This window comes from Arvicanthis niloticus, chromosome 2 (assembly GCF_011762505.2).
Source record: "Arvicanthis niloticus isolate mArvNil1 chromosome 2, mArvNil1.pat.X, whole genome shotgun sequence".
Taxonomy (NCBI): domain Eukaryota; kingdom Metazoa; phylum Chordata; class Mammalia; order Rodentia; family Muridae; genus Arvicanthis; species Arvicanthis niloticus.
Window position 1 is genome coordinate 92,565,833 of NC_047659.1, and position 24,387 is coordinate 92,590,219.

At 46.3% G+C, this 24,387-nt stretch overlaps 2 protein-coding genes across 18 annotated transcripts in view; one reads left to right on the plus strand and one right to left on the minus strand.

Annotated features, from left to right (window-relative positions):
- The window catches only part of Ppip5k1 (diphosphoinositol pentakisphosphate kinase 1), a 42,387-nt gene extending 26,627 nt beyond the window's left edge, over positions 1-15,760 (minus strand). For 2 of the 16 annotated variants that reach the window (XM_076929587.1, XM_076929601.1), the window contains exons 1-18: positions 15,400-15,751; positions 11,098-11,197; positions 10,659-10,833; positions 10,132-10,327; positions 9,645-9,735; positions 9,359-9,444; positions 8,881-9,035; positions 8,650-8,751; positions 7,657-7,818; positions 7,441-7,562; positions 3,436-3,537; positions 3,096-3,182; positions 2,917-2,992; positions 2,708-2,817; positions 2,526-2,608; positions 1,842-1,973; positions 1,573-1,694; positions 1,140-1,322 (exon numbers count right to left, since the gene is read on the minus strand). In XM_076929587.1, coding sequence (XP_076785702.1) covers positions 1,140-1,322; positions 1,573-1,694; positions 1,842-1,973; positions 2,526-2,608; positions 2,708-2,817; positions 2,917-2,992; positions 3,096-3,182; positions 3,436-3,537; positions 7,441-7,562; positions 7,657-7,818; positions 8,650-8,751; positions 8,881-9,035; positions 9,359-9,444; positions 9,645-9,735; positions 10,132-10,327; positions 10,659-10,805 — 1,956 coding nt within the window. In that variant the 5' untranslated portion in view covers positions 10,806-10,833; positions 11,098-11,197; positions 15,400-15,751. Of the gene's footprint in view, positions 1-1,139; positions 1,323-1,572; positions 1,695-1,841; positions 1,974-2,525; positions 2,609-2,707; positions 2,818-2,916; positions 2,993-3,095; positions 3,183-3,435; positions 3,538-7,440; positions 7,563-7,656; positions 7,819-8,649; positions 8,752-8,880; positions 9,036-9,358; positions 9,445-9,644; positions 9,736-10,079; positions 10,328-10,658; positions 10,834-11,097; positions 11,198-14,331; positions 14,549-15,135; positions 15,206-15,399 lie in introns of those variants that run through there. The other 14 variants (XM_076929592.1, XM_076929589.1, XM_076929596.1 and 11 more) reach the window with 11 other exon arrangements.
- A 2,005-nt stretch (positions 15,761-17,765) lies between these two features.
- On the plus strand, positions 17,766-24,248 carry LOC117702698 (creatine kinase U-type, mitochondrial). Of its 2 annotated transcripts, XM_076929602.1 has the most exons (10): positions 17,766-17,961; positions 18,896-19,100; positions 19,690-19,888; positions 20,057-20,152; positions 20,682-20,903; positions 21,034-21,119; positions 21,220-21,343; positions 22,759-22,893; positions 23,543-23,668; positions 24,007-24,248. In XM_076929602.1, exons 2-10 carry the CDS (start codon positions 18,949-18,951, stop codon positions 24,121-24,123), a joined length of 1,257 nt encoding a protein of 418 aa, XP_076785717.1. In that variant the 5' UTR covers positions 17,766-17,961; positions 18,896-18,948; the 3' UTR covers positions 24,124-24,248. The 2 variants fall into 2 exon arrangements, with proteins under 2 accessions (XP_076785717.1, XP_034349737.1); XM_034493846.2 differs by lacking the exon at positions 17,766-17,961 and having other exon boundaries at positions 18,726-19,100.
- Positions 24,249-24,387: the final 139 nt, after the last annotated feature.

Here is a 24,387-nt window from a genome sequence, read left to right on the forward strand (position 1 = left end):
CACCAGCAGTGCCGGCTGCTGTGGCCATCACTACAAGTGGAGGTACCTCCATCGTCCTGAAAGGGTTGCTGAAATTCTTTAGAACCTACACTTCCTCCTCTGTAAAGATGGGAGAGGGGTAGGGCAGTTCTAACAGTTCCCTAGGCAGATTAAAGGAAGCTATTAGTTCTTTGTCTCCCTCCCTTTCTGTGAATCACGGCTGGCCATGTGACTGTTTCACCAATATAAAATGACAACCATGTATAGTGCTAATTCTGGGCAGGAGAGTCACTGTAAGTTAAAGACTAGCCTGGGCTGTAAAGCAATAAAAAAAAAAAAAGAAGAAGGAGGAGAAGGAGGAAAAGAAGGAAGAAGAAGAGAAGGAGGAAGACAAGGAGGAAGAGGAGGAAAAAGAGGAAGAAGAGGAAGAAAAGGAAAGCTGCTCTGGGCCAATCCTAAGTTTCATGTTGGAAAAGTGAGACAGGCTTATCAAATGAAAAAACCTTTGAAGGGGATGGGTCCTGCCATGGCAGAGAGAATACGAAGAAGAGAGCCAGCCATCTCAGAGAGCAGTCAAGCCTCCAGATTATTGTAGCCCCCGTCAACACTGGACCACAACTTTAGGAAAACCTCACTAAGGCCAGTTGAGCCCAAGACTGTGAGGTAATGAGCTGGTTGTTCTAGGTCATAATCCCAGAGGAAGTTCTTACATCAATCACTGAATCATTCCTCCAATTCCAAGATCCAAGGTCAGCTGTTTCAGAACTATGTATTTTTTTTTAATTACAAGATTTAAAACAGTGCATAAGCCACATGGCATATGATACCTCTAGCAAGGCGTAAGCACACTCAAACACATTAATATTTATGTAACAAAATGTATGATATTTACACTGATAAATAAGGATTCTCAATAGTCTTGTGATAGGTCTAGCTGCCAAATGAACTTTGATGTCAAACTTACAAAATACTTTTCATTTTTGAACTTGTAGATAATGGAAACTGTGGATATGAATTTACCCCAAAGGGTTGCTGTAAGGATTAAACAAAACACTATAGATAAATACCCTAAAACAATGGCATATGATAGGCACCATTATTTAGAATTTTAGGAATTGGGTTGCAATGTAGTTGGGGCACGGAGAGGAGGAGAGCGTGACCTGGTCATAGTCCTCAGGACCAAAGGCTGCATCCTGCTGCAAAATGTGGTGCAGCCGCGCCTTCACACGGTGCTGGCAGCTGCTCAGGGAGTCACTGTCACTGTCCAGCAGGCCATTCATGTTGGCACTCTTCACCATTTGTACCAAAATGGGTGTAAGCTCCCCTTCTAGAGCTAAGAGGCCCTGGAAGGGAAGCACAGGTCTATTAGCTTCTCTTCCTGCTGACATCCCAGCCTAGAGAGCCGCAGACACGGAGTGGAGAGCTGGCCTGATCCGATGCCCACCATTCTCAGTAGAACAGAGCAGGGGGTGGTGGAGATGAAAACAAACCTCTCTGAACTATTGTACCAGCACTTTACATTTCCCATCTAGCCTCCCAACTCTGTCTCTCTACATACAGACACTGGGGCTGTGGAAGAACTGGAGGGTTTACCTTTGCAAATGCAGCAGCAGTCATCTGGACACGACCCTCGTCAGATGCGTAGATCTTGAGATCGTGACGGAAAGTGCTATGGAGACGAAGCAGCCCACAGCCGGGGAAGCCAGCATAGTCACCTGGAGCACAGGGGATTCCACTTATAGACTGTTACAAATATCAATTTCCCCTTTAGTATCCTCATGGCATCTACTTCCTCAATTGCCTCCCCTGCATCTCACTCTATCTTATCCCAGCCTTGCTGGGTTTCACTCTCCAAGACTTACCCTGGCCTCCAGGATACATGCAACGGAAAGCTCGCCCCAGCTCCTCAGCCTGAACACGGCCATCAGGTGTCAGCTCTCCACCCCACTTCAGCACCAGCAAGAGAGATGGTGCCAGTGGCTCTCTCTGTAGATCTGAGGGAAGGAGGCCCGGTGAGTAAGCTTTCTCTGAGGATAATGGTGGGGACACACAAACATTCCAGCTTCTGACAAGAACATTGGTAAATGCAAAGACCATCCACAGGTCAAGAATAAGAGATCTAAAAACTAGGTATGGGGACAAATGCCTGTACTCCTAGCTCTTACAAGGCTATGGCAGGAGGATTGCTGGGAATTTGAGGTCAGCCTGGGTTACATAGCAAGATTCTATCCAAAAAAAAAAAAAAAAAAAAAAAAGCTGGTGAGACAGCTCAGATGTAAAGGCATTTGCCACCAAGCATAACCACCCAAGTTCCATCTCCAGGACCAACATGGTAGAAAGAAAGAACTGACCCTCCTCACATCCACACTGTTCAGTGGCATCTGTGTACCATCCTACCCCCAAATAAACAAATGTAATTTAAAATAATATAAGGAAGAAAAGGAGGAGGAGTGGGGAGAAAAGGAGAGGAAGAAGAAAAGGGAGAGGAGGGAAGGGATGAGGGGGAAGAAAGCTCAAAGGTGATGAAAACAGGAAGGAGTGCTCACCTTGCCCCTCGTTCGATGCTTTCACTCCATGGGGGTAGTAGGTCAACTGCACCTTCCGATTAATACCTGAGAAGTGACCATACCTGCAGGGAGCAGCCGCAGGTTACTTTCTGCCCGGTACCTTGCTCGGTTCATGTTAGTAGGCCGCCACTGCTACACCCCCCTCTGCTGCCCCCTCTCACATCTCTAGCACGGACTTCAGCTGCTCCAGCTTCTCAGTCTTCTCCTCAATCTCAGCCTCTGGTTCCTTCTCCAGCTCAGCCAACAGCAGCCTCGTAATGTCCAGCACCTCCTAGAAAAGACCACAGGGGTCTTGTAAGGTCATCCCTCATCAATCCTATGCCTTCTCTGTCTTCTTAGTCTAGGGCTCCCGACCAGACTTCTACCTCACCTGGAGCTGCTCTGGCCGCTTGAGTTTTAATTTTCCCGTCTTATATCCACCATGTTTTTCAAATAGAGCAAAAAACCTGAAGAAGTAAAAAGTAAGAAAAACAAGCCCTTCTGGGAAGTGTGCTCCACCCATTCCCCCTCACAAAGAACTCTCCTTAGGAACTGGGATGTCCTTCCTACCTCGGATGTGTCACCTCCATCTTCATCTTCTGCTTTGGGGTTCGATCTCCATGGCGAATGATTGCAATGACACAACGGAGTTCCATCCTAAGATCGGGAGTGTCCTCAGAGCCACTCTCCCACCCCACACCCCAACCTACTTCTTAGCCTCACATTCTACCTGGGACATCAGAGAGCAGAGGAACAGGGATCTGAGGCAAGACACAGTGGTGGAGTTAAAGAATCTTAACCAAAGGTTCAGGCTCTACTGCTTAGACAGTCAAGGGTAGGAAAGAACTGGTCTGGCTTAAAGGAATGCCAAATTTTATGCAGGTCACTATCTATTTTAACTTTTGCTTACATAGTGCCAGATGTGGTAGGGACAATGGGAATGTCCTCAGCTTCTGTGGGGATGGACCATGGTATCTGGAACTGTGGGGCAAGCTCCCGCATAATAGTGTTCCTAGAAGGAGAAAAATAACAAGGATGAATGAAGATGAATGAACAGCTGTATGGCAGAAGCTCACTCTCTCTCTCTCTCTCACTCACTCTCTCTATCTCTCTCACATAATTATGCAGCAAAAAAAGCATTAATATAAACCCTGAAACATCCAAATACCCCATTTAAGGGAAAAAGAAATGCATGGCAATGATTAGCAAGTTAGCCTCAGTAATAGGCAGGGATTTCAACTTCATTCTTTTCCTTTTCTTTATTTTTGTTTTCAAACAGGATCTCATGTAGCTCAGGCTAACCTCTACCTCACTAGGCTAGCCTTGAACTCTTGAATCTCCTAATTCTACCTACTGCAGTCCCAGTGCTGGGATTATAGACATGCACAGCCAGGTCCAACTTGCATATTCTTTTACTTTTCTTTAAGTTTATTTTACTTTATGAGCGTTGAGCCTCCATTGGTGCCTAGTATCCACAGAGCTCCAAAGAAGGCATCTGATCCCCTAGAACTGGAATTGTGGATGGTTGTGAGCCACCATTTGGGTTCTGTACCCTAAGCCAGGTCCCCTGCAAGAGCAACAGTGTTCCTGGCTTGTGAGTCTTCTTTCTACCCTTCTTTTGTTTTTCTAATACATGTGTGGAAAAATTAAAAAAAAAATTGAAACAAAGTCTCACTATGTATCCATGGCTGGGCTGAAATTTACTATGTAGAACAGGCTGGTTTTGAACTCCAAGAGATCTGCCTGCCTCTGCCTCCCTAGAGCTGGGATTATGGGTGTGTGCTACCATATCCAGCTTGAAATTTTTTAATTAATAATTAATTAAATTTGTGCATGTGTGTGTATGTGATGTATATGTGTGGGAATGGATGCATGTGTGGGGGTGGCATGGGTGTATGTGTGTGATGTGTATGTGTGGGCATGGGTGTGTGTGTGTATGTATGATGTGTATATGTGAGCATGTGTATGTGTGATATGTATGTGTGGGCATGTGTGTGTGTGATGTGTATGTGTGGGCATGGGTGTGTATGTGTGTATGTGTGGGCATGGGTATATGTGAGCATTGTGTGTGTGTGATGTGTATGTGTGGGCATGTGTGGCAGGGGACACATGTGCATGGGCATGGGGTGGTTAAAGGACAACTTTCAGTGTCAGTTCTCTCCTTCAGCTTTTACATGGCTCCAGGGATTGTGCCACCTGGTCCACATCTCCACTCCTCATATATTCTTTTTCAGACAGTCTCACTAAGTATCCCTGGCCGGCCTGGAAGTCAGAGATCTCCTACCTCTGCTGCCATTAAAAGCAGGGGCCATCACACCCAACCTTCATACATTCTTTTTTTTAAAGATTCATTTATTTTATGTATGTGAGTACACTGTCGCTCTCTTCAGACACTCTTGAAGAAGGCATTGGACCTCCACTGCAGATGGTTGTGAGCCACCATGTGGTTGCTGGGAACTGAACTCAGGACCTCTGGAAGAGCAGTCAGTACTCTTAACCGCTGAGCCATCTCTCCAGCCCCCTCACATACTCTTTTTTTTTTTTTTTTTTTTTTTTTGGTTTTTCAAGACAGCGTTTTTCTGTGTAGCCCTGGCTGTCCTGGAACCCACTCTGTAGACCAGGCTGGCCTCAAACTCAGAAATCCGCCTGCCTCTGCCTCCCAAGCGCTGGGATTAAAGGCGTGCGCCACCACTGCCCAGCCTCTCACATACTCTTAATAGCATACTGTTTTCACATGTAGCCCAGGGTAGCCTCAAACTCACTATGTAGCTGTTGACCTTAAACTTTTTGCATGTGTATGCATGTAGGTGGGTGGGTGTGGGTTATATCCATGTGTACAAGTTAATACACCAGTTCATATGTGCTGGTAGAAGCCAGAGGTCCAAGTCAGGTGTCTTCTTTGATGCCTCTCTACTTCATGCTTTAAAACAGATTCTCTCAGGGGTGGGGATTTGGCTCAGTGGTAGAGCACTTGCCTAGCAAGAGCAAGGCCCTGGGTTTGATCCTCAGCTCTTAAAGAAAAACAAAAACAAAACAAAACAAAACAAAAAACAGGTTCTCTCATTGGTTGACCTGGAGCTCACCAGTCATCTATACTGGCAGGCCGGTGAGCCCTTTGGATCATCTTGTCTTTGTCTCCTTATGATGGAATTACAAGCTACTCCCAACTTTTTACTTGAATGCTGGGGGTCTAAACTTGGGTCTTCACACTTACACAGCAAGCACTTTACTGACTGAGCCACGTTCTCAACCTTTAACTTAAATTTTGAATTCCTCTCCTGCCCCCACACTGCCTCCACCTTCCAAATGCTGGGACTCAAGTATGTATGACCACTGCTTTTGTGAGGGACTGGCAATTGAACCCAGGGCTTCAAGCAAGTGTTCTACTGAGCTACATCTCCTACATTTTCAGACAGGGTCTTGCTATGTAGTATAGGTCTGCCTCAGACTTGACGCTCTCCTGTCTCAGTCTCCTGAATGCTGGAATTATATGTGTGCACCACCACAGCCTATTCTTGTTTTGTTTTAAAACAGGGTCTCACTCTGTAGCCTAAGCTGCTAGCTTTAAACTTGTGGCAGCCATCCTACCTCAGCCTTAGCCTCGCAAGTGCTGGCTACAGGTGTGTACTATCATACCTAACTCTTCTTCTGTTTGTTTGTTTGTTTTTTTTTTTTTTTTTTTTTTTTGGTTTTTTGAGACAGGGTTTCTCTGTGTAGCCCTGGCTGTCCTGGAACTCACTCTGTAGACCAGGCTGGCCTTGAACTCAGAAATCTGCCTGCCTCTGCCTCCCAAGTGCTAGGATTAAAGGCGTGCGCCACCACCGCCTGGCCCTGTTTGGTTTGTCTTAGGTTGTTTGTTTGTTTATTATTGTTTGGTTTTTTTGAGACAGGGTCTCTCTATATAACCTAGCTGGCCTGGAACTCACTCTGTAGACCAGGCTGGCCTGGAGTTCACAGAGATCCACCTGCCTCTGCCTCCAGAGTGCTGGGATTAAAGGCAAGTACCACTACAATCAGCCTAACTCTTAATAGTGTGAGATGGTTTTTTTCCATTAATTATTGTGTGCGTAAATATGCATGATGTGAATATGGGTACATCTGTTATGGCACGTGTGGAGGTCAGAAGACACATTTGTGGAGCTGGTTCTTTCCTTCTATCTTTACACAGGTTCCAGGGGTCAATTCACACAGCTAGATCTATTTAGTACACACTGTATCCTCTGAGCCATCTTGCTAGCCCTTAACTGATTTTTTTTTTCCTTCTTTCTTTCCTTTCTTTTTTAATATAGTTCTGAGTGGCCTGGAATTCATGATGTAGGCTGACCTGGAATTCACAGAGATCCACTGGCCTCAGCTCCCAAGGGCTGGGATTAAAGATGTATGCCACCACATCTAGCCTAATAGTATATTTCTTAAGCTAGACAGTGCTTGGTTAGAACTACCATATCTATGGATGTTCACTATAGTTATCATTTCTTATTTTTGAATGGTTTAGATATTACAGACTATTCCAAAAGCAAAATCATAGTATTATTATAGTCAGTAAACTAAATATAGTTATTTACACATGGGAAAGAAAGGCCATCTGCTATAGCCAACACTGTTAACAGTGATCATCTCTGAGGAATGCAGTGCTGAGGGAGCAAGGGGCTGAGACATCCTGTCTCCTTTTTCTTTTTTGATTTTTGGATCATTTTTAAAATATTTAAAATAAAGCAAAAGTTTTATGTATTTATTTATATATACAATCTCAATATATCCCAGGACAGCTTCACACCTGCCATATAGCTGAGGATGACCCTGAACTTCTGACTCTCCTGCTTCCACCTCCCAAGTGCTGAGACAAACGGCACAGTTTACACAGAGAAAGCTCCTGAATCCTACACCCCATGCTCTAGACCACTATGTCTCTTACCCCAGAATCTTGGCACAGTCATCATAGTACTTCATTGAGTTCTTGACAAAGCTAAAGCCATTGACATCACACACAAAAGAGTGACCATTGGCACGAAGAAGGTCAAATCCACAAACTGTTTGCTGCAAAAGCAAAAAGGCAAGAAGACTCAGAGGTGGCTCTCAGATCCTGCTCCGTCCTTCTTTCATCCCACAGCCCCTATAAGCCCAACCTTACCTTGAAAGCTACGCAGACCTTCCTGGCCACCAGCTTTTCCATGGCGGTCAACATGACTGGATACCGAACCTCTTTCCCCTCACTGTCTCGTTCAACCTTCCCATCCAAAGCTGGGGACTTTCTAGCTTCAGCATGGGCATAATCTGGCCCCACTGTGTACACCTGCAGGTACATAGCACCACTGAGTATGCCCACAGCTCACCCTGTGTGTGACAAGACAGTATGAGCAATAGGTAATAGTCCAGAATCAAAAACAAAATTCTGCACAGCCAAGAGTGGTGGCACCTGCCTGTAATTCCAGCTCAGAAGGCAGAGGCAGGAGGATCTTTGTGGGCTCAATGCCAACCTGCTCTACACAGCAAGTTCTAGGTCAGCCAGAACTATATAGTGGGACCTTGTCTTAAAAACAAAACAAACAAAAACCCCTCCAAACATTAAGAATACAAAGAATGGAGTCAGTGGGATGGCTCAGCAGTTAAAGACCTGTGCTGACAAGCCTGATGACTGGAGTTTGATCACCAAGGTTCATACGCATGAAGGAGAGAAGTGATTCCCCCAAATTGCCCTCTGATTCCACATGCATGCTATGGTGCATGGGCACGCGCGCGCGCGCACACACACACACACACACACAAACACACACACTCTCACACAAATAATAAATGTAATAAGACATTAAGAAAAGAATACAGAGACTGGTTTTTTTTTGGTATTTTTGAGCCTTATTTCTCCTTAGGACTCTGGCTGTATTGTCTAGTCTTAATTAACTGATCATTTACCAATTTTATACGATTTACCATGGCACCTTGCTCTCAATCTGAAAGTGAAAATGAGAACATCTGTATCTCGCTTGTTGTCTTTACCCGAGTATGAAAGCCAACTGAAATCCTGTTTTATCCTCAAAGATCCCCCTCACACATGCTTCCTACCCTCCCTCACCCCAACTCCCACCCTGACATTTATGACTTCTTAAATCTTTGCATCCACCATAACCTTAACGTCTGTGCCATCTGTTGGCATGAACTCCTCATAGATGTATGATCCTGTCTTCCGGACACTGCTCTCAGGCGAGTACACGCTGCTCCGGCTGCCGATCTTTAGGAGGGAAAGAAAGGGGAACAATACTGCCTCTATCTCCAGGCTTTACCCACAAATCCCTTCTCCTTTCCTAACAACCACCTGCGCTTCTTCTAGACTTCCCAGATGCTCAAGTGTCTCCCCCACCTTACGGAAGAGGCGCTGGCTTCCTCCTCCAGCAGAGCTGGGGTAGTAGATGTAAACATTGTGGTCCTCTGCACTCACTGGCTTCTCCACAAAGGGCTTGGGAAAGACAGCTCCATTAACCTCCACCTGGTCTTCACCTTCTATCAGGTTGCACTCTGAAAGATGGGCGTGTGATTGTTCTTGGGGCCTAAGGTTATAGAGTATTTCCAACTCCTATTTCCCTGGAGTTTTTAATCTATATAACCTTTAAATGTTTATGACCATGTCCTATAACAGATATGTCAATGCTTATATGTGGTATTTAGATATAATATCTATATAACAGTTCAAAGGCTCTGTCTAAAGACCCACAAATCTACTTACAATCCAACAGTCAAAGGCCCACACAGATATGTATACAGAAGATGTTTAAAGAACAAATACTGGGCTAAACCATGAATATCAATTGGGGACTTATCCGACAGAGCCAGGTACTCACCCTCAGGACAGGCGGGGTCACGGTTGAGCACAGCGTATCGTGGCAGATCAATACCCTCCTCCTGTAGGATCCGGTACACTTCCCTCCTGTCATCCCCAAATAAATTAGCCAGGTAGGAAAAGTGGGGCTGACTAAGGGGAGAGGCTAGGGATTTTATTTGCACAGGGAACCAGAACTCAATAGGATATGATACAAAAAATGAAACCTATTTGTTTGACTCTGCTCATCCCAGAGCAGGCTCTCTAAAATAGGGTCACCCACCCCTCTGGTCCATAGGAAGCTTTACCTATCTTGGATGTAATACTGCATGGCCAGATCATTGATAAGGAAGGGGTTTCGAAGTTTGGAGTAAGCAACAGCTTTGTCGAGAGGAAAGCCTGTGGTGGAGGGGAAAATGGAGACACCAAAGAAACTGAGAGGCCATGAGGAGTAGCAGGAGAGACTGACCTATTAGAGCCAGCAGCCACCTCTGAGCTCCTCCACACACCCTGCCCAGCACTTATTGGCCCAGCTCCTTGAGTCCAGGACATTCATCAGGAAAAATAGATTCAATTACATGGAGGATCCTCCTAGAGATCCAATTCTATCCAAGACCTAAGTGTCCTAGAGCCGTCCTGTGAGGCTGGAGTACGGGCTTTAAGCCACACTCAGCAAACCCTGAAACAGGAGGCAAAAACTTCATGCTCTCTTGTGTGCTGAGAGGCAGCAGCCTCTTACTTACAGTATAACAGGGGTTCCGTGCCTACCGCCTCTCATCCTTCCCAGACCCTAACCTTTGGAGTGGAAGGAGATGAGGCAGTGGCAGGAAGGCCAGTTCTCCACAGGTTCATTCAGGATCACGTCTTCCCCCAGGATGACAACGGTCAGGTAGTCAAATCTGCAGAGTCGCTCTAGGATTTGGGTCATTGGCTTGGACTTGGATTTCTTTGTCATGGCACAGATGCCAACAATAATTTGAGGTTCTGGGGGCTATAGAAAAGAAGTACTATCAAGAACTCCAGATTCCCACCTATGTCACCTCCAACACTGTCACACATCTTTTGAGGGCAGTTTCTTGTCAGGACTTTGGACCTAAGGGATAAAGGATGGCTACCACTGTGAAGAAACACTGTGGGAAAAGTACTTCTTCAAAAGAAGAAGTGTAAGACAAAAGGAGGAGGGACATTTGAACAGAGGTTTCAGAGTGGCAACCCACCAATCTCTACTGCCCCTCCCCAAGGCAGGATAAAGCCTGTTTATAAGAGGGAGTCTTGTAAACAGGGGCCCCAACACCAAGCTATGTCCCTTTGCTAAGACTTACCACCTCATCCTCCTCATCCTCAAGGAGTTCACTGTCACTCTCTTCTGTCCTCATGCCTCTTCTACAGGTGCCCAACCCCTCATCTCCAGCTCCAAGGAAGAAGTGGGCCGTAGTGCTCTCGTCCTCATTGGCCGTCAAGGACCACATCCCCGCCGGAACACCCACTCATCCCGCTCTGCAGAAGAGGGTCCTCTGTCAGTGCAGAATCCAAGCACCCTTACAGTGGGCAGGGTGAAGGTACAGGGAGCTAGACACTGAGAGGGAACTACAAGGGTACAAGAGGGGACAGACACAAAGCTACTGAAAGGACCAACAAGAAAGGAAACTACATGACTTGACAGGACTAAAGAGGAGTAAGAGGGAAGACAGGGCTCCTTTTCTCCCTGTTCACCCTGCCCTGGCCATGAACTGGTAAGAGGATCAGGATCCTGAGCCTTACAGTGCTGGCATGTCACTGATTCTGCCGCAGGAAACAAGGTTAGCTCCAGGCAGCAAGGGGAAGAGGCAGGTAGTTCTTCAAGGAAGGCCGCTGTTGATTCCTACCAAGAGAAGGTTAGACTGACATTTATTTCAAGCCTGGGATTCATTCCACTATATTCCCAGCTCTCTCCACCCCTACAGCACTGCTGGAACCAAGGTTTCAATTCAAGAGCAGAAGAAAGCAACATCTCAGAAGCCTTTGTCTCTAAACTCCATCTTCATTATTACCTGGTATCAATTTGACAAACATTTATTGAGGACGCCCTCCATGCTCAGCATTGCATCAGAACGTTAATATCTGTGCCTCCCTTTCTCCTTCACCCCCAACACCTTAAAAGACAGATATCCAAGCTCAGAGAATCATTTCAAGGAAAGAAGTCTGGTGCTGGTTGGGAGGTTGAGATAAACATGCACACAGCAGTTTTCAATCCACTCTCAAACTGAAATCTCAATGGTCCAATCACTGTCCTCTAGGACTACAAAAACCACTGCTGGTCTAGGACAAGGCCCTCCACGGCAGCAGCTACGTTAGAAAAAAGCCCTACTGAAGGTCATATTGGTAATGCTGTCTTATGAATTTGGATCAGAAAAAGCACGCAGTTCTACTTCTACATGCATATACCTAGAGTTTTAATGGAAACCCTAGTGACTTTGCTGTACCAGAAAGACATCTGTCAGGGGACATTTCTGGTTATTAGATAGGAAAGGTGCTATATAGGTATCTCATGAGCAGATGACAGGAATGCCACAAGAATTCTAAAATGTATATTCTATCTCAGGATCTATCCAGTTCAAACTGTTGGTATCACTAAGGTGGATAGACTGCTGTGGGAAGACTCTCCTACACAAGCAGACACACACAAGGACATTCTTCTCATCTCTATGTCGAACTATAACACACACACACACACACACACACACACACACAGATGCTATAAGAAAAAGAATGGGAAAATATGATGCAGAATACAGAAAAAAAAAACCTAATACTAAATTTTAAAAATAAAGGAGGGCCAGCAAGATGGATCAGTGGACAGAGGCATTTGCTGCCAAGCCTATGATCTGAATTTGGATTTTAGAACCTACACAATGGAGAGAGGACTGATTTCCACAGGTTGTCCTCTGACCGCCATAGTGTGCTGTGGGTCCACACACAGATGTAGCAAACATATAGGTCAGATGCAACAGTTCCCACTTCACACTGCCAAGGATGTAACAATTCATTTGCATAAACACCATGTGCTATTTATGACTGCAAAGGCAATTAGTACAAGTTTGTTGGTGGTTTTTGATGTTGTTTTTAAGCATTTGTTTTATATGTACAGGTGTTCTACCTGTAGCTGTTTATGTACACATTTGAGTAGTCCCATGTAGGCAGAAGAAAGCACCATGTGCTGGGAACAGAACCCAGGTCCTTTGAAAGAACAAATAGTGCCCTTAATCATTAAGCCATTTTCCCAGCCCCCAAGTTAGTAGCAGTTTAAAAGTAGACTAAATTTGAGCATGGTAACATATTCCTTTAGTCTCTGAACTTGGGAGGCAAAAGCAGGGAGATCTCTGTGAGTTCAGGGCTATCCTGGTCTACATTGTGAGTTCCAGGCCAGCCAAGACTACACAGTGAGACCTGTCTGAAAAGCAAAACAAAATAGGGGCTGGAGAGATGGCTCAGTGGTTAAGAGCACTGACTGCTCAAGAGTTCAATTCCCAGCAACCACATGGTGGCTCACAACCATCTGTAATGGAATTAGATGTCTTCTTCTGGTGTCTGAAGATAGTGACAGAGTACTCATATAAAATAAGTGCCTAATTTTTTAAATGGACTGGAAAGACACCTAACTTGTAACAGTGGTTACCTTTGAAGAAAAGAGAATGATGGTAAGAACTTCAAGTGACACCTATACAGCTTGGTCTGTAAGAAATGTCTATTTTCAAAGCTCAAAAAAGATCTGAAGCAAATACACACAAGGCTAACTTTTGCTAGTAGTGGACTATAAAAGTATGAGCAACTGTTATTATTTCCTAAAAATAAAAGGAGTCACTCCACAGAATTCTCCATGTTCAATAGCAGTTCTCAGAAACACTGACAACTCTGACAAAGCCAAGAACTCCTTGAGTAAATTAACTAACTACAGAGTTATAAAGTCTTCAATAATTTCTCTCCCTGTTTTAATTTAAAATTCTTCCATGACCATAGGGTTGCAGCTTTGATTAGAAAATTATAGAATGACCTTTATATAGCCCTCAGTCTTCTCTGTCTTCATCATCTGATGCCTATTGCTCAACCACCACAAGGCCAGAACATTCTTCTATGCAGCGTCTCCAGTTATGCACTGCAGTCTGTACACACATACTCCTCCTGACGGACCACTTCTTTGAATTCCCTTTTAGTGACCTAACTGTGGCATTCCCAAAGATATCTCACAACTTCCCCACTTAGAATTTCACCACATTCTTTGAGCATTTTCTAAAACAGGAGTCTAAGATTCCTCACCCCAATGCCCTCTAAGTCTTCCCTGTTCCTTTTGTGTTGTTTTGTTTTGGGTCTTAAACAATATCCAGCCATATTCTTGGAATTCTATCACAACTCTGTTATGGGAAATAACAGGATGGAGAAGTCTGTTCTCAAGCACAGACTGAAGGCAGATGAAGGTCCAAATTCCAAGTTAACAAAGCAAAAATAGAAGCCTGACTGGAATAGCTATGACAAGGCCAGGGTTTACATGCATGCACTTCTGGGAGATGCTGGCGCTTTAATGTGATGGTCCCAAAACCACTTTCCTGTGTTCTGTGTTCTTTCCCCTTTATCTTCTCCCCAGACTTTGTTTCATAAGAACTCAACACTGGGCTAAAGGGCAGTCTTACTATGGAAGGAAAGGAGGGAAGGGCTGTGGGGAACAAGGAGGCAATCTAGGGAACACACATACTACATCAGACCTCGAGAAGGGTACCCAGCAAGGTGAACTGTAACTTAGCTCTTAGAATTGAGAGAGCTTACACAGTTCTCTATATTTTTCTGGAATCACATTGCATTTGAGAGAGGCTCCAACAATAGTAAATACAAACTATCACAGAAACTTCTCACACCACTACCAATATTAGTCTTTCCCACTTTCAAAAACGAATCCCCAAGCCTATGTGCCTCTTTTTTACTGGTTGCTTTGAGGCAAGGGCTCACTCTTTAGCTCAGACTGACCTCTAACTCAGGGGATTCCTCGTCTCTGGATCTCTCAAGTGTTGGGATTACAGGCGTGAACTGTAATGTGATGTTCCCACTGCCTGCTTCCCACTTCCTTCCTATGGCAAGTTTTTATGTTTCCGACATATTCCTTATTCTGACAGAGTCTGCTGCTTGTTCTCACTGTCAGCTCACTCATCCTACCCTCTCTCCCCAGTTTGTTATAATAGCTCTTCACCGACCCCCCTAATCTTACTCCCCACCCTGACTGCTGCACCCCAATCACTAATTAATGCAATGAATCCAGCCAATTTTCCCACTCAGTGACTCCCAGAAGTAAACAACACTTCAAACCTGCACATGAGTCATCACCCCTGTTAACACTTTTTTTTTTTTTAAAAAAGACAGAATCTATGTAACTCAGGATAGCCTTGAACTCAGGATCCTCTTGCTTCAGCCTCCACTTGGTAGCATCTTTCCGTTAATGATGAACACTTAATAATCCCGTATACCGCCCGAGGGCCGTTCCTTCCTCACACTCGCCTTCCTGGAGGTTCACCTCCTCTCCACTGTAACCAACATTCAGCAGACCCTCTCCCCAGGCCAGACAGTTCCTTCCCTCACTTCCCCGGCATCCAACCCCACTAGTCCTCCCTTCCCTTGGCTTCTCGCGCACGACCCCTCTACCTCTGCCCCCTCCCCTTTAATCTAGCCCCTTTCCTCCCCCCAGAGTCCCCAGCCCTATCCCTGCAAGCCTTCCATCTTCCCAGGTTCTCCTTATTACTCTCAGACCCCTCCACACCCGTCTCCTCTCCCACTGACCCCCTCGGCCGTCCTCTCTCTCGGCGCCGGGTCACGAATCCCGCCCTCCCATCCAGACTGCACTCGCTTCTGCCCGCCCCCGCCGTCCCCGCCTTGCTCTCCCTACGCTGACATTGAGGCCTCCTGGTTGCGCCTCTGTCCAAAGCTGTCCCCACCCGGACTACCCACGGCCCCGAGCCCAGGCTGAGCCCCTCGCCGAGTCCACCCTCCCCGATACCGCCCCCAGCCCCAGCCACTCCCCCACCGCCCCCGGCCCGCACTCACCCGCCTCCCTCCGCTCGCGCAGCCGAACCTGCCGGCAGCGACACCTGACAGCGGCCCAATCAAAGCGCGACTTCTTTGCGGTCCCGCCAATCCGCAGAGGGCGCGCACCGGCAACAGTCAGGCTGCGTTGGCCGGAGCCTCAGAGTGGAGGAGGGTGGCGCCAAGTGGCCGCACGGGGAAATGCAACCTGATGCTGCTCTGCCTCTTGATTTCCTACTGCGTTGCCAGTCCACAACCTTGGTCTCTAGAAAAGCTAACCAGCAAGACCAATGGAATGGAGACACAGGGAGAAGAGACAAAGTCTGTGACGTTGCACCTCCTTGAGGGGGATAAAAACGAGTCTTTTTTTTTCTGTAAAGCACAAAACAAGGTGTGATTAAAAATAGACATAAGCTGAAGATATAGGGATAGCTGAGAATCGCTTGGGATGCCGGAGACACACAGAGAAGCAGATAGGAAATGTTAAGGGGAGGAATAAAGAGACTAATTTGTGGAAGATACAAGAAAATGGTGGACAAGGAAAACTAAGAAAACTGGTTTCTGTCTCCACATCTTGCTTCTTCTCTGTTCTCTAGCCTTGGAATCTGAAATGCTGGGTTTGAATCCTGCTCATATCTTTAAAACCACGTAGCCTTGGGAAAGTCACCTGACTTCCCAGAGCCTCCACTATGCTTATTTGTAAGGGTAGAACTAAATACCTAGTATACACAGTGCTGCTGCTTGTGACAAAGTACTTGAGAAAATTTTTGGGGAAAGAGATTTATTTTGGTTCAGGTTTCAGGAGTTTTGGTCCTTAGCTCCATCACTTGGCCATGAGGAGAGGCAGAACACAAATGGTTTCTGGGTAAAAGTCACTTGCTTGTTGGCTGACAACAAGCAGAGAGGGAGGAAGGGGCAAAGGGCAAGATGCATTGTCCAAGGCAGCTCACAAAACCCACTTCCTCCTACTAGGCCTCACATCCTCCCTTTCAGCATATTCCAATAATTTTATCACATTATGAATTCATCAAGGGATAAATCCATTAGTTAAAGTAGAGGCCTTTCAGAGGGCTCTGATCCAACTACTTTGCAAAAGCTGCTAATTAACCAAGCCCCAATACAGGAGCCTGCAAAGGACACTTCTTATCTACAAAGAACAGATATCGTTCATGCGAAAGCATTGTTTGTGTTTATGTTGTCCTTGAATCTTCATTTAGGGGTTTGAATGTCCCCATTTGTTCTCTATAATTCTAGAGACCTTGGAATTTTCTTAGGTGCTTCGTCTTACTGACACCCACCCCTAAGCCTCCTGAATTGATAGAGATGGTTCTGAGAGCAGAATCTACAAGTAATCAATGGTAGTTAATGCGCAGACTCATTCCTCCTCTACCACTGCAACCATGGGAGCAAGTAATTACAGCAGCTCCTAAGAATGAAGCTTCTCCGGTGATGCCACTGAGACACTCTGATCCTCACAAAGAGTCAAAGAGTGCACAAGTAGATGAGTCCCCTCAGAAGAGCTATGATTTCATGTAGAGAGGCATTTTCCATACTTGAACAACTTCTCTATACCCTGGCTGCCTTTACTTCTCCTTCTGTTCGTCTCCCTTCCCACCCCCTATCTCCCGAACAGCTTCTCAGTCAAATAACAGCCCAATTGCTCTAGAAGACTATCTCCTTCTTTTATCTGGGTAAATATACACCATCCCAAGTAATTATATTTACTTACTCATACCTGCTCCTTAACCTGGATAATGAACACCCACAGCATAGATAACTTTTTTTTTTTTGTCTCTCCAAAAGTAAGGAAGCTCCACCAGCTGATCTCTATTCTCTGAGAATTGTTATTTTATCAAGAGAAGGGGCTTAAGTAATGGAGCCAAAAATGAAATGGATTCTTTCTAAGGATACTCACCAATGAGGAAGGTCAGAAAGGAGATATGTAGGGTGGGGGCTTGAGGGAAATAAAGGAATGCATATTATCTGAGCCAGGAGGGATTATGAAGGGTAATTCTTTTTTCCCCCAAATACTTTCTTATGATTTCCAAATATTGTACTGTCTTCTGGAACATCAGAAAGCTGAAGGTAGGTAAAGATATTAATGGCAATATGTCTGCTTTGCCTTGGCTGGCCCTCCGAATCAAAGCCTCAGGTCTCTATCTCAGCTTCAGCTTTCATTCCCCTTCCTGCATTAATAAAAGTCAAGTTGCACATAGCTCCACTTGTAGCTGTGGAAACAAACCCTCTTGAGTCTGAATGTGCACTTCACAGCAGAGAGAGGACCAGGAAGAAGGTGGAGACTCCCTGATGACCTTATGCCCTTGGATACTACTAGCCTTCACACTATTGGCTCTTATCCCGTCCAGATTAAACTGCGTTAGAGAGCCAGGAAAGGAAGCACATGTGGTTCAGGAGACCTGTGCCTGCCTGTTCATTCCACACCCAGTCATCGCACCACACCCTCCTCCTCTCTTTATATTCCCCTCCAGTCCAGGAACTGCCAGCTGCAGAGAAGGAAGAGAAGGAAGAAGAAACTCACCATTCCCTGCCCACCCCCAGCCCCACACCCAAAGCAATCAACAGGTAGGCTTTCTGACACTACTCAGAGGGAGTCCTTCAAACAGCAAACAAGTTTAAGCCTGGAAAAGAGGAAGAGAAATAAAAGATCAAAGGTGAAGCAGGAGTTAGTGTAGAAAAACAAAACAAAACAAAAGGTAGGACCCTAACGAGAGGCAGGAAAGTCAAGCTGAAGACTTAGGGGCAGTGAGTTTGGGAGACAGAATAGACGGGATAAGAGCCAATAGCGTTCTGATTCTTAAGGAATCCTTTCTCAACCTTGTTAGGGAAGTAAAGGTGTAGCAGGGAGTGCCCTGGTGCTCTTCCTGGTTCTTGGGGAAAGGTGACCTTGAGGCTGCGGTGTCTTTTCCCATGAGCTCTCTCAGTCTTCCTCTTGTATCTGTTTATTCTGTGGTTTTCCTGCGGCTGCCTCTCCTGGGGAAAATGGAGAGATGGCGTGCTGATCGAATTCAGAAAAGAGGCTGGGCAATGTCAACCTCCCCACCCCCACCCCCAAAACCTAAAAAATAGACGGATTAGGTTTCAGATTAAACGGAGTGGGTTTGAGAAAAGGGGGTTTCAGGTTCGGGAATCCCCGTGGTGCTGTCCTCTACTTAGTGCTGAAATCTGACCATCCTCATCCTTGGTGGGCGTCTGTCCCCAGCCTCAGGGAATGAATCTCGGGTCTTCCTAATTACCTGGCTAGTGCTACCCAACCCCACCCCCGCACACCTAGCGCGGTGGCAGGCGGGAAGGCGGAGCCTGAGTGAGCCCCACCCCTGGAGACTGCGGCTGGGGCCTCCCTCTGCTCTGGCTGGCTGCTTGCTTGCTGCGCTTCTCCTGCAGCCTTGTAGGCACAGGCTGGCCACTTCAGCTTCAGCCTTCATTGTGACCCCTATTTTGGCTCCAGTCTCCGACCGGGCTTCATCGTCTCTCTACCCGGTTGCATCTTCCCTCCTAGTTCTCGAGTTGTGCCAGATCCAGCTCCGATTCCTGTAGACGCATCCCCAAGCCATGGCTGGTCCCTTCTCCCGTCTGCTGTCTGCGCGTCCCGGACTCAAGCTCTTGGCTTTGGCTGGAGCTGGGTCTCTCACCGCCGGGATTCTGCTCCGCCCGGAATCTGTAGGAGCCGCCGCGGGTGAACGGAGGAGACTGTACCCCCCGAGGTATTAGAGCTTGAGATGCACGAGGTGGGGGCTGGGTTGGTAGTGGTGGTGATGGGAACCGAACGGGTAGAGAGGATGACCTGAGCAAAAGACAGGGCCTTGAAGATGGATTTCTGTACAGTTTGGAGATCCCAGCCATGTAGGAAGAGTAGGGCCAAATCCGTAAGGAAAGAACGTGTCTAAGGACATGTCACCCGATGTCACTGCCTTCAAGCCAGCTTTGGCTTTGTGAATTCTAGGTTCACCCACTGCCCACATCCTTTTTGGATGACTAGAAACTGCCTTTTTTTTCTTACCTAGACCTATTCTCCTTGTTCTGAATTCTCCTGAGCCTCTCCCCTCCCCCATGTCTAATGAGCTCACTTGAGAAAAGGAACTGTGTAGATATGGAATTGAGGTGTTAGAACTATTAGGAAAGAAAAGACCCTGGAAATCCCTAAAGAGATTACCAAGATTTAGCCTACCTCTAATCCCCCTCCTTCCAATGAGCAAAGCCAGACATGGCTCACTGGACAGCTCCCAGCTGACATCAGTAGGTCTAGTCTCCTGTGCGCCCTCCCTCCATGGTTACTGGGTACCCCCTTCCCAGCGCTGAGTACCCAGACCTCCGAAAGCACAACAACTGCATGGCCAGTCACCTGACCCCAGCAGTCTATGCACGGCTCTGCGACAAGACCACACCCACTGGTTGGACATTAGATCAGTGCATCCAGACTGGAGTGGACAACCCTGGCCACCCCTTCATCAAGACTGTGGGCATGGTGGCTGGAGATGAGGAGACCTATGAGGTAGGGGGCCCCTCAGAAACCCCAGTTCCTTCCTCCCTCATGTCTGTTCCCTCAAGACTCTGAATTGTCTATACTCAAAGTTTCTGACCCAGTGATATCAATCTACAACTGAAGTCTAGGAAGGAGTTTCTTCTTTATAACTGGCTCTTCCTCTTAACTCCTTTTCAGATATTTGCTGAACTGTTTAACCCTGTGATCCAAGAGCGGCATAATGGATATGACCCCAGAACAATGAAGCACACCACTGACCTTGATGCCAGTAAAGTGAGCCAAATGTGACACTTGCGATGTGTGCAGCCTTGTGCACAGCGTTCCCTATCTCCAGTCATTACACCTTGTTTCCTGACTCATGGGTAGACTGCTGAGCTCTCGATGCTGATAGGAGGAAGAATTGCATATCTTGAAGAATAGCAGATAGGAAGACATATGGATAAGAGTCAGGATAATGGGGTTGAGGAGAATATGATCAAAGTACAAAGTGGTGAAAGAAGTTTTAAGAAGTGACTATGTCCTGGCTGGGTGTGGTGGCTCACATCTGTAATCTCAGCTCTCAGAAGGCTCAGGAGAGACACTCCTCCCTCCCTCCACAAAAAAAAAAAAAAAAAAAAAAAAAGGAAGGAAGAAAGAAAGAGAAAAGGCTTTACCCAAGTGAGGAGTTAGTAGAAATGACCATAATGTCTTCAGCTGGCATGCCTGTCTGATGTGTCCTCCCTTCCAGGACCTGCTTCAGCATCCCTAAGAGCTCCCACCTTCTGTGTTTCTGTGATTTATAGTCATTTCTCTTATTCCTCAGATCCGTTCTGGCTACTTTGATGAGAGGTATGTATTGTCTTCAAGAGTCAGAACTGGCCGAAGTATCAGGGGACTCAGTCTCCCTCCAGCCTGCACTCGGGCAGAGCGACGAGAGGTAGAGCGTGTTGTGGTGGACGCACTAAGTGGCCTGAAGGGTGACCTGGCTGGACGGTACTATAGGCTCAGTGAGATGACAGAGGCCGAACAGCAACAGCTTATTGACGTGAGAGTCCTTGACAGGGAACAGGATGGGGGAGCAGACAAAAAAGAGGCAGAGGGGAGGCTGGGCCAGAAAAGATAGATGGCCCAGATGATACTGTGAGAATTCCTAAACCAGATCCTTTTATTCTCAGGACCATTTTCTGTTTGATAAACCTGTGTCCCCATTGCTGACTGCAGCAGGAATGGCTCGAGACTGGCCAGATGCTCGAGGAATCTGGTATGGGGCTGACCCACCCTTTTTGATTGCTTTGTATGTGCAGTTTTCATCTACCCCAGTGCTTGTCTTGCCTGTTGACTACTATACCTCCTGCTCCCAGGCACAACAATGAGAAGAGCTTCTTGATCTGGGTTAATGAGGAGGACCACACACGGGTCATCTCTATGGAGAAAGGCGGCAACATGAAGAGAGTGTTTGAGAGATTCTGCCGGGGTCTCAAAGAGGTTGGAGAAGGGTGTACCAGGGAGCGAGGTGGGAGGGAATGAGAAAAACCATAGAGATACATAGGTAGATTGGCTATAGCACTTGCCAGTCAGCCCAGGGTATTTCTGAGAGTAGGAAGGGTCATTGTCATGCTAGGATAATAGTTACAAACCAGGGCCATCCTTGGAAAACCAGGGCATACAGTTACTCTAGAAATAGAAGGTGTCAGTAACCTAAGGAAGAAAACAAAGCAGAATCTTTGCCAAGTAATGCAAAGAAGGAACCACTGGTATGGCAAGCCAGTGCTGGGGTAGGTGGTGTGAGGTGGGATGTGCAGTAAAGGAGAACGTTTAAGCCTGGCCTGATGTAGGACATGAGACATTGGTATGTTGATGATACATCACCCAGTTCTGAGCCAAGGTGAGCCTTGACTCTGGATTCTATCTAGCATTGTATCTAGGCTATAAGCAGAAAGTGCTAGAGAGACTAGGGAAGGCAGAGGCCGGACTTGCTTAAATTCTGTTCTAAAATGTGTGATTCTGGATGAGAGGTGACTCAGTAGTCTTGTGGGGACAGGGTCTCTATATTAATTCTGTGTTAGAAACTGCCATACATCTATTCCTTAATGTATATTCTTGTATCTACAGTTTTATTTTTGGACTTGTAAAGAAAGCGTGCTTCCCTTTTAGATTCTAGCCAGGAAGCTTATACTATTTTGGGCAAGAAATGGATAATGTTCTATGAGTGCTTAGAGAAACACTCTTTAATTAAATGACTCGGTTTATTTATCTATAAAGTTGAGGGTTAAATAAAATAATGCAGGCAAAGGAATTGTTCTATAATAAGTGTTAGCTTCAGCATGTAAGAATCCCCATGCTTGTGAGTCCTTCTGAGTTACAGAGAGCATCATCTTTAGGTCTTTCTGTCTACTGCTCTGGCAGGCCCCTGTCTCTTCCATCCTAATAGTCATTATGGTGGTCAGGAAAGCAGGAACACCTCTTGAGGTCCCCTCTTCTTGCATGTACCTGTGAATCTGGCTTCTCTGCAAAACTTCTCATGTCTCCCTGCTTTACTACACATGTTCCTTTTACAGCTAAGAGTAGACTCTCTCACCTTATCATCTCATTTCTGTCCAAAGGGACCCTTTGCTCTTTGTCAAAGGTCTAATGGATGCATGAGAACTCTCTGTCCTGTTTACGACGTCTATTCATTTCCCAGGCCACCCTTAATGCATCATTTTCTCAAGCTTCTTCCGTGAACAATCCATCCGCCACAATCTTATCAGTGTGCATATGAGTCCTACTACATACAATGACAGTTTTAACAACAATCAATCCTCAAGTTTCTCATTGTAGACATAGTTCTAGAGTGTCTGCAGGGCTAAGAGGGATACATCCATCCCTGATCTTTCACAACAGAACCTCTGTTGACACAGGTGGAGAAGCTGATCCAGGAACGAGGCTGGGAGTTCATGTGGAATGAGCGTTTGGGATACATCTTGACCTGTCCATCTAACCTGGGCACTGGACTTCGGGCGGGAGTACACATCAAACTGCCACTGCTAAGCAAAGTAAAGGATATATGGGGTTAGAAGGGTGTAAGTGAGAAGGGGGATTTGGAAGGAGGTGGAGGAGGCACTCTGAAAGAAGCCAGTCATATGGGATTATGGCTAGTGGGCCAAGGGCAAGGTGGGAACAGTCTGCCTCTACTGACCTGCCCCTGATTTTTTTTATATATCTTTTTTATTGGATATTTTATTTACATTTCAGATGTTATCCCCTTACCCCATCCCCCCTCACACACACACACAGGAACTCCCTATACCATTCCCCCTCCTTCTGCTTCTATGAGGATGTGCCCCCACCTACCCCCCCCACTCCCACCTCCCCACCCTCAAATTCACCCCCACTGGGCGTCCAGCCTTCATGGGACCAAGGATCTCCTTTCCCAGCTATGCTGACAAGGCCATCCTCTCCTACATATACAGCTGGAGCCATGGGTCCCTCTCTATGTGCTCCCAGGCTGGTGGTTTAGACCCTGGGGAGCTCTGGTTGGCTGGCACTGTTGCTCTCCTCTTGGGGACACCAAACCTTTCAGCTCCTTCAGTCTTCTCTCTCACTCCTCCATTGGGAACCCCTTGATCAGTTCAATGGTTAGCTGTGATGATCTGCCTCTGACTATGTCAGACTCTCTGCCCCTGATCTTTATCTTGCATCTAGGATAGCCGCTTCCCCAAGATCCTGGAGAACTTAAGACTGCAAAAGCGTGGAACTGGAGGAGTGGACACTGCTGCCACAGGCAGTGTCTTTGACATCTCTAATTTGGATCGACTTGGCAAATCAGAGGTGAGGTCTTATGAATTAGGTTAAGAGGTTGAGATAAGACGGTGAGTGAGCCTCAGGAATGTAATAGAATCTGAAGCAATGGTCAAGTTGAGTGAGGAGGGGAGAGAAAATGAGTTTTCAGAGATGGAAGATCTGTGCTAAAGAAACTCAGGTCAGGTAAGGTGTTGTGTGCTTTTAATACCAGCAGAGACAAGACAGATTTCTGTGAGTCCCAGACCAGCCAGGGCTACATAGTGAGATCCTGTCTTAAAAATTGAAAAAAGAAAAAAGAAAGAAAGAAAGAAAAAGAAGCTCAGGTAAGTTGTGAGAAACAGTGATCAAGGACTAGTATTCCGCAGGTGGAGCTGGTGCAGCTGGTCGTCGACGGGGTGAACTATTTGATTGACTGTGAACGGCGTCTGGAGAGAGGACAGGATATTCGAATCCCTCCACCTCTTGTCCACGGCAAACATTAACTCTCCATCCCCAGCAGATGAGTCAAGATCCCCAGGACTTCTGCATATTTAACAGTGGCCCATTCTACTTGCCCTGGACCTGCCTCTCGCTCCCTGTCCTAGTAAAGACTCCACATTAAGTTGCAGCTGTCTGTGTTGTTTCTATTGGTTAGTGATGAGGAGGAAGTAGGAAATGAAATGAAACAATGGAGTTATTCATAATGGCAAGAGATGTATACGCCAGGAGCACGATTCTTAGGTGGGTGGAATGCATTGGAATTTTAC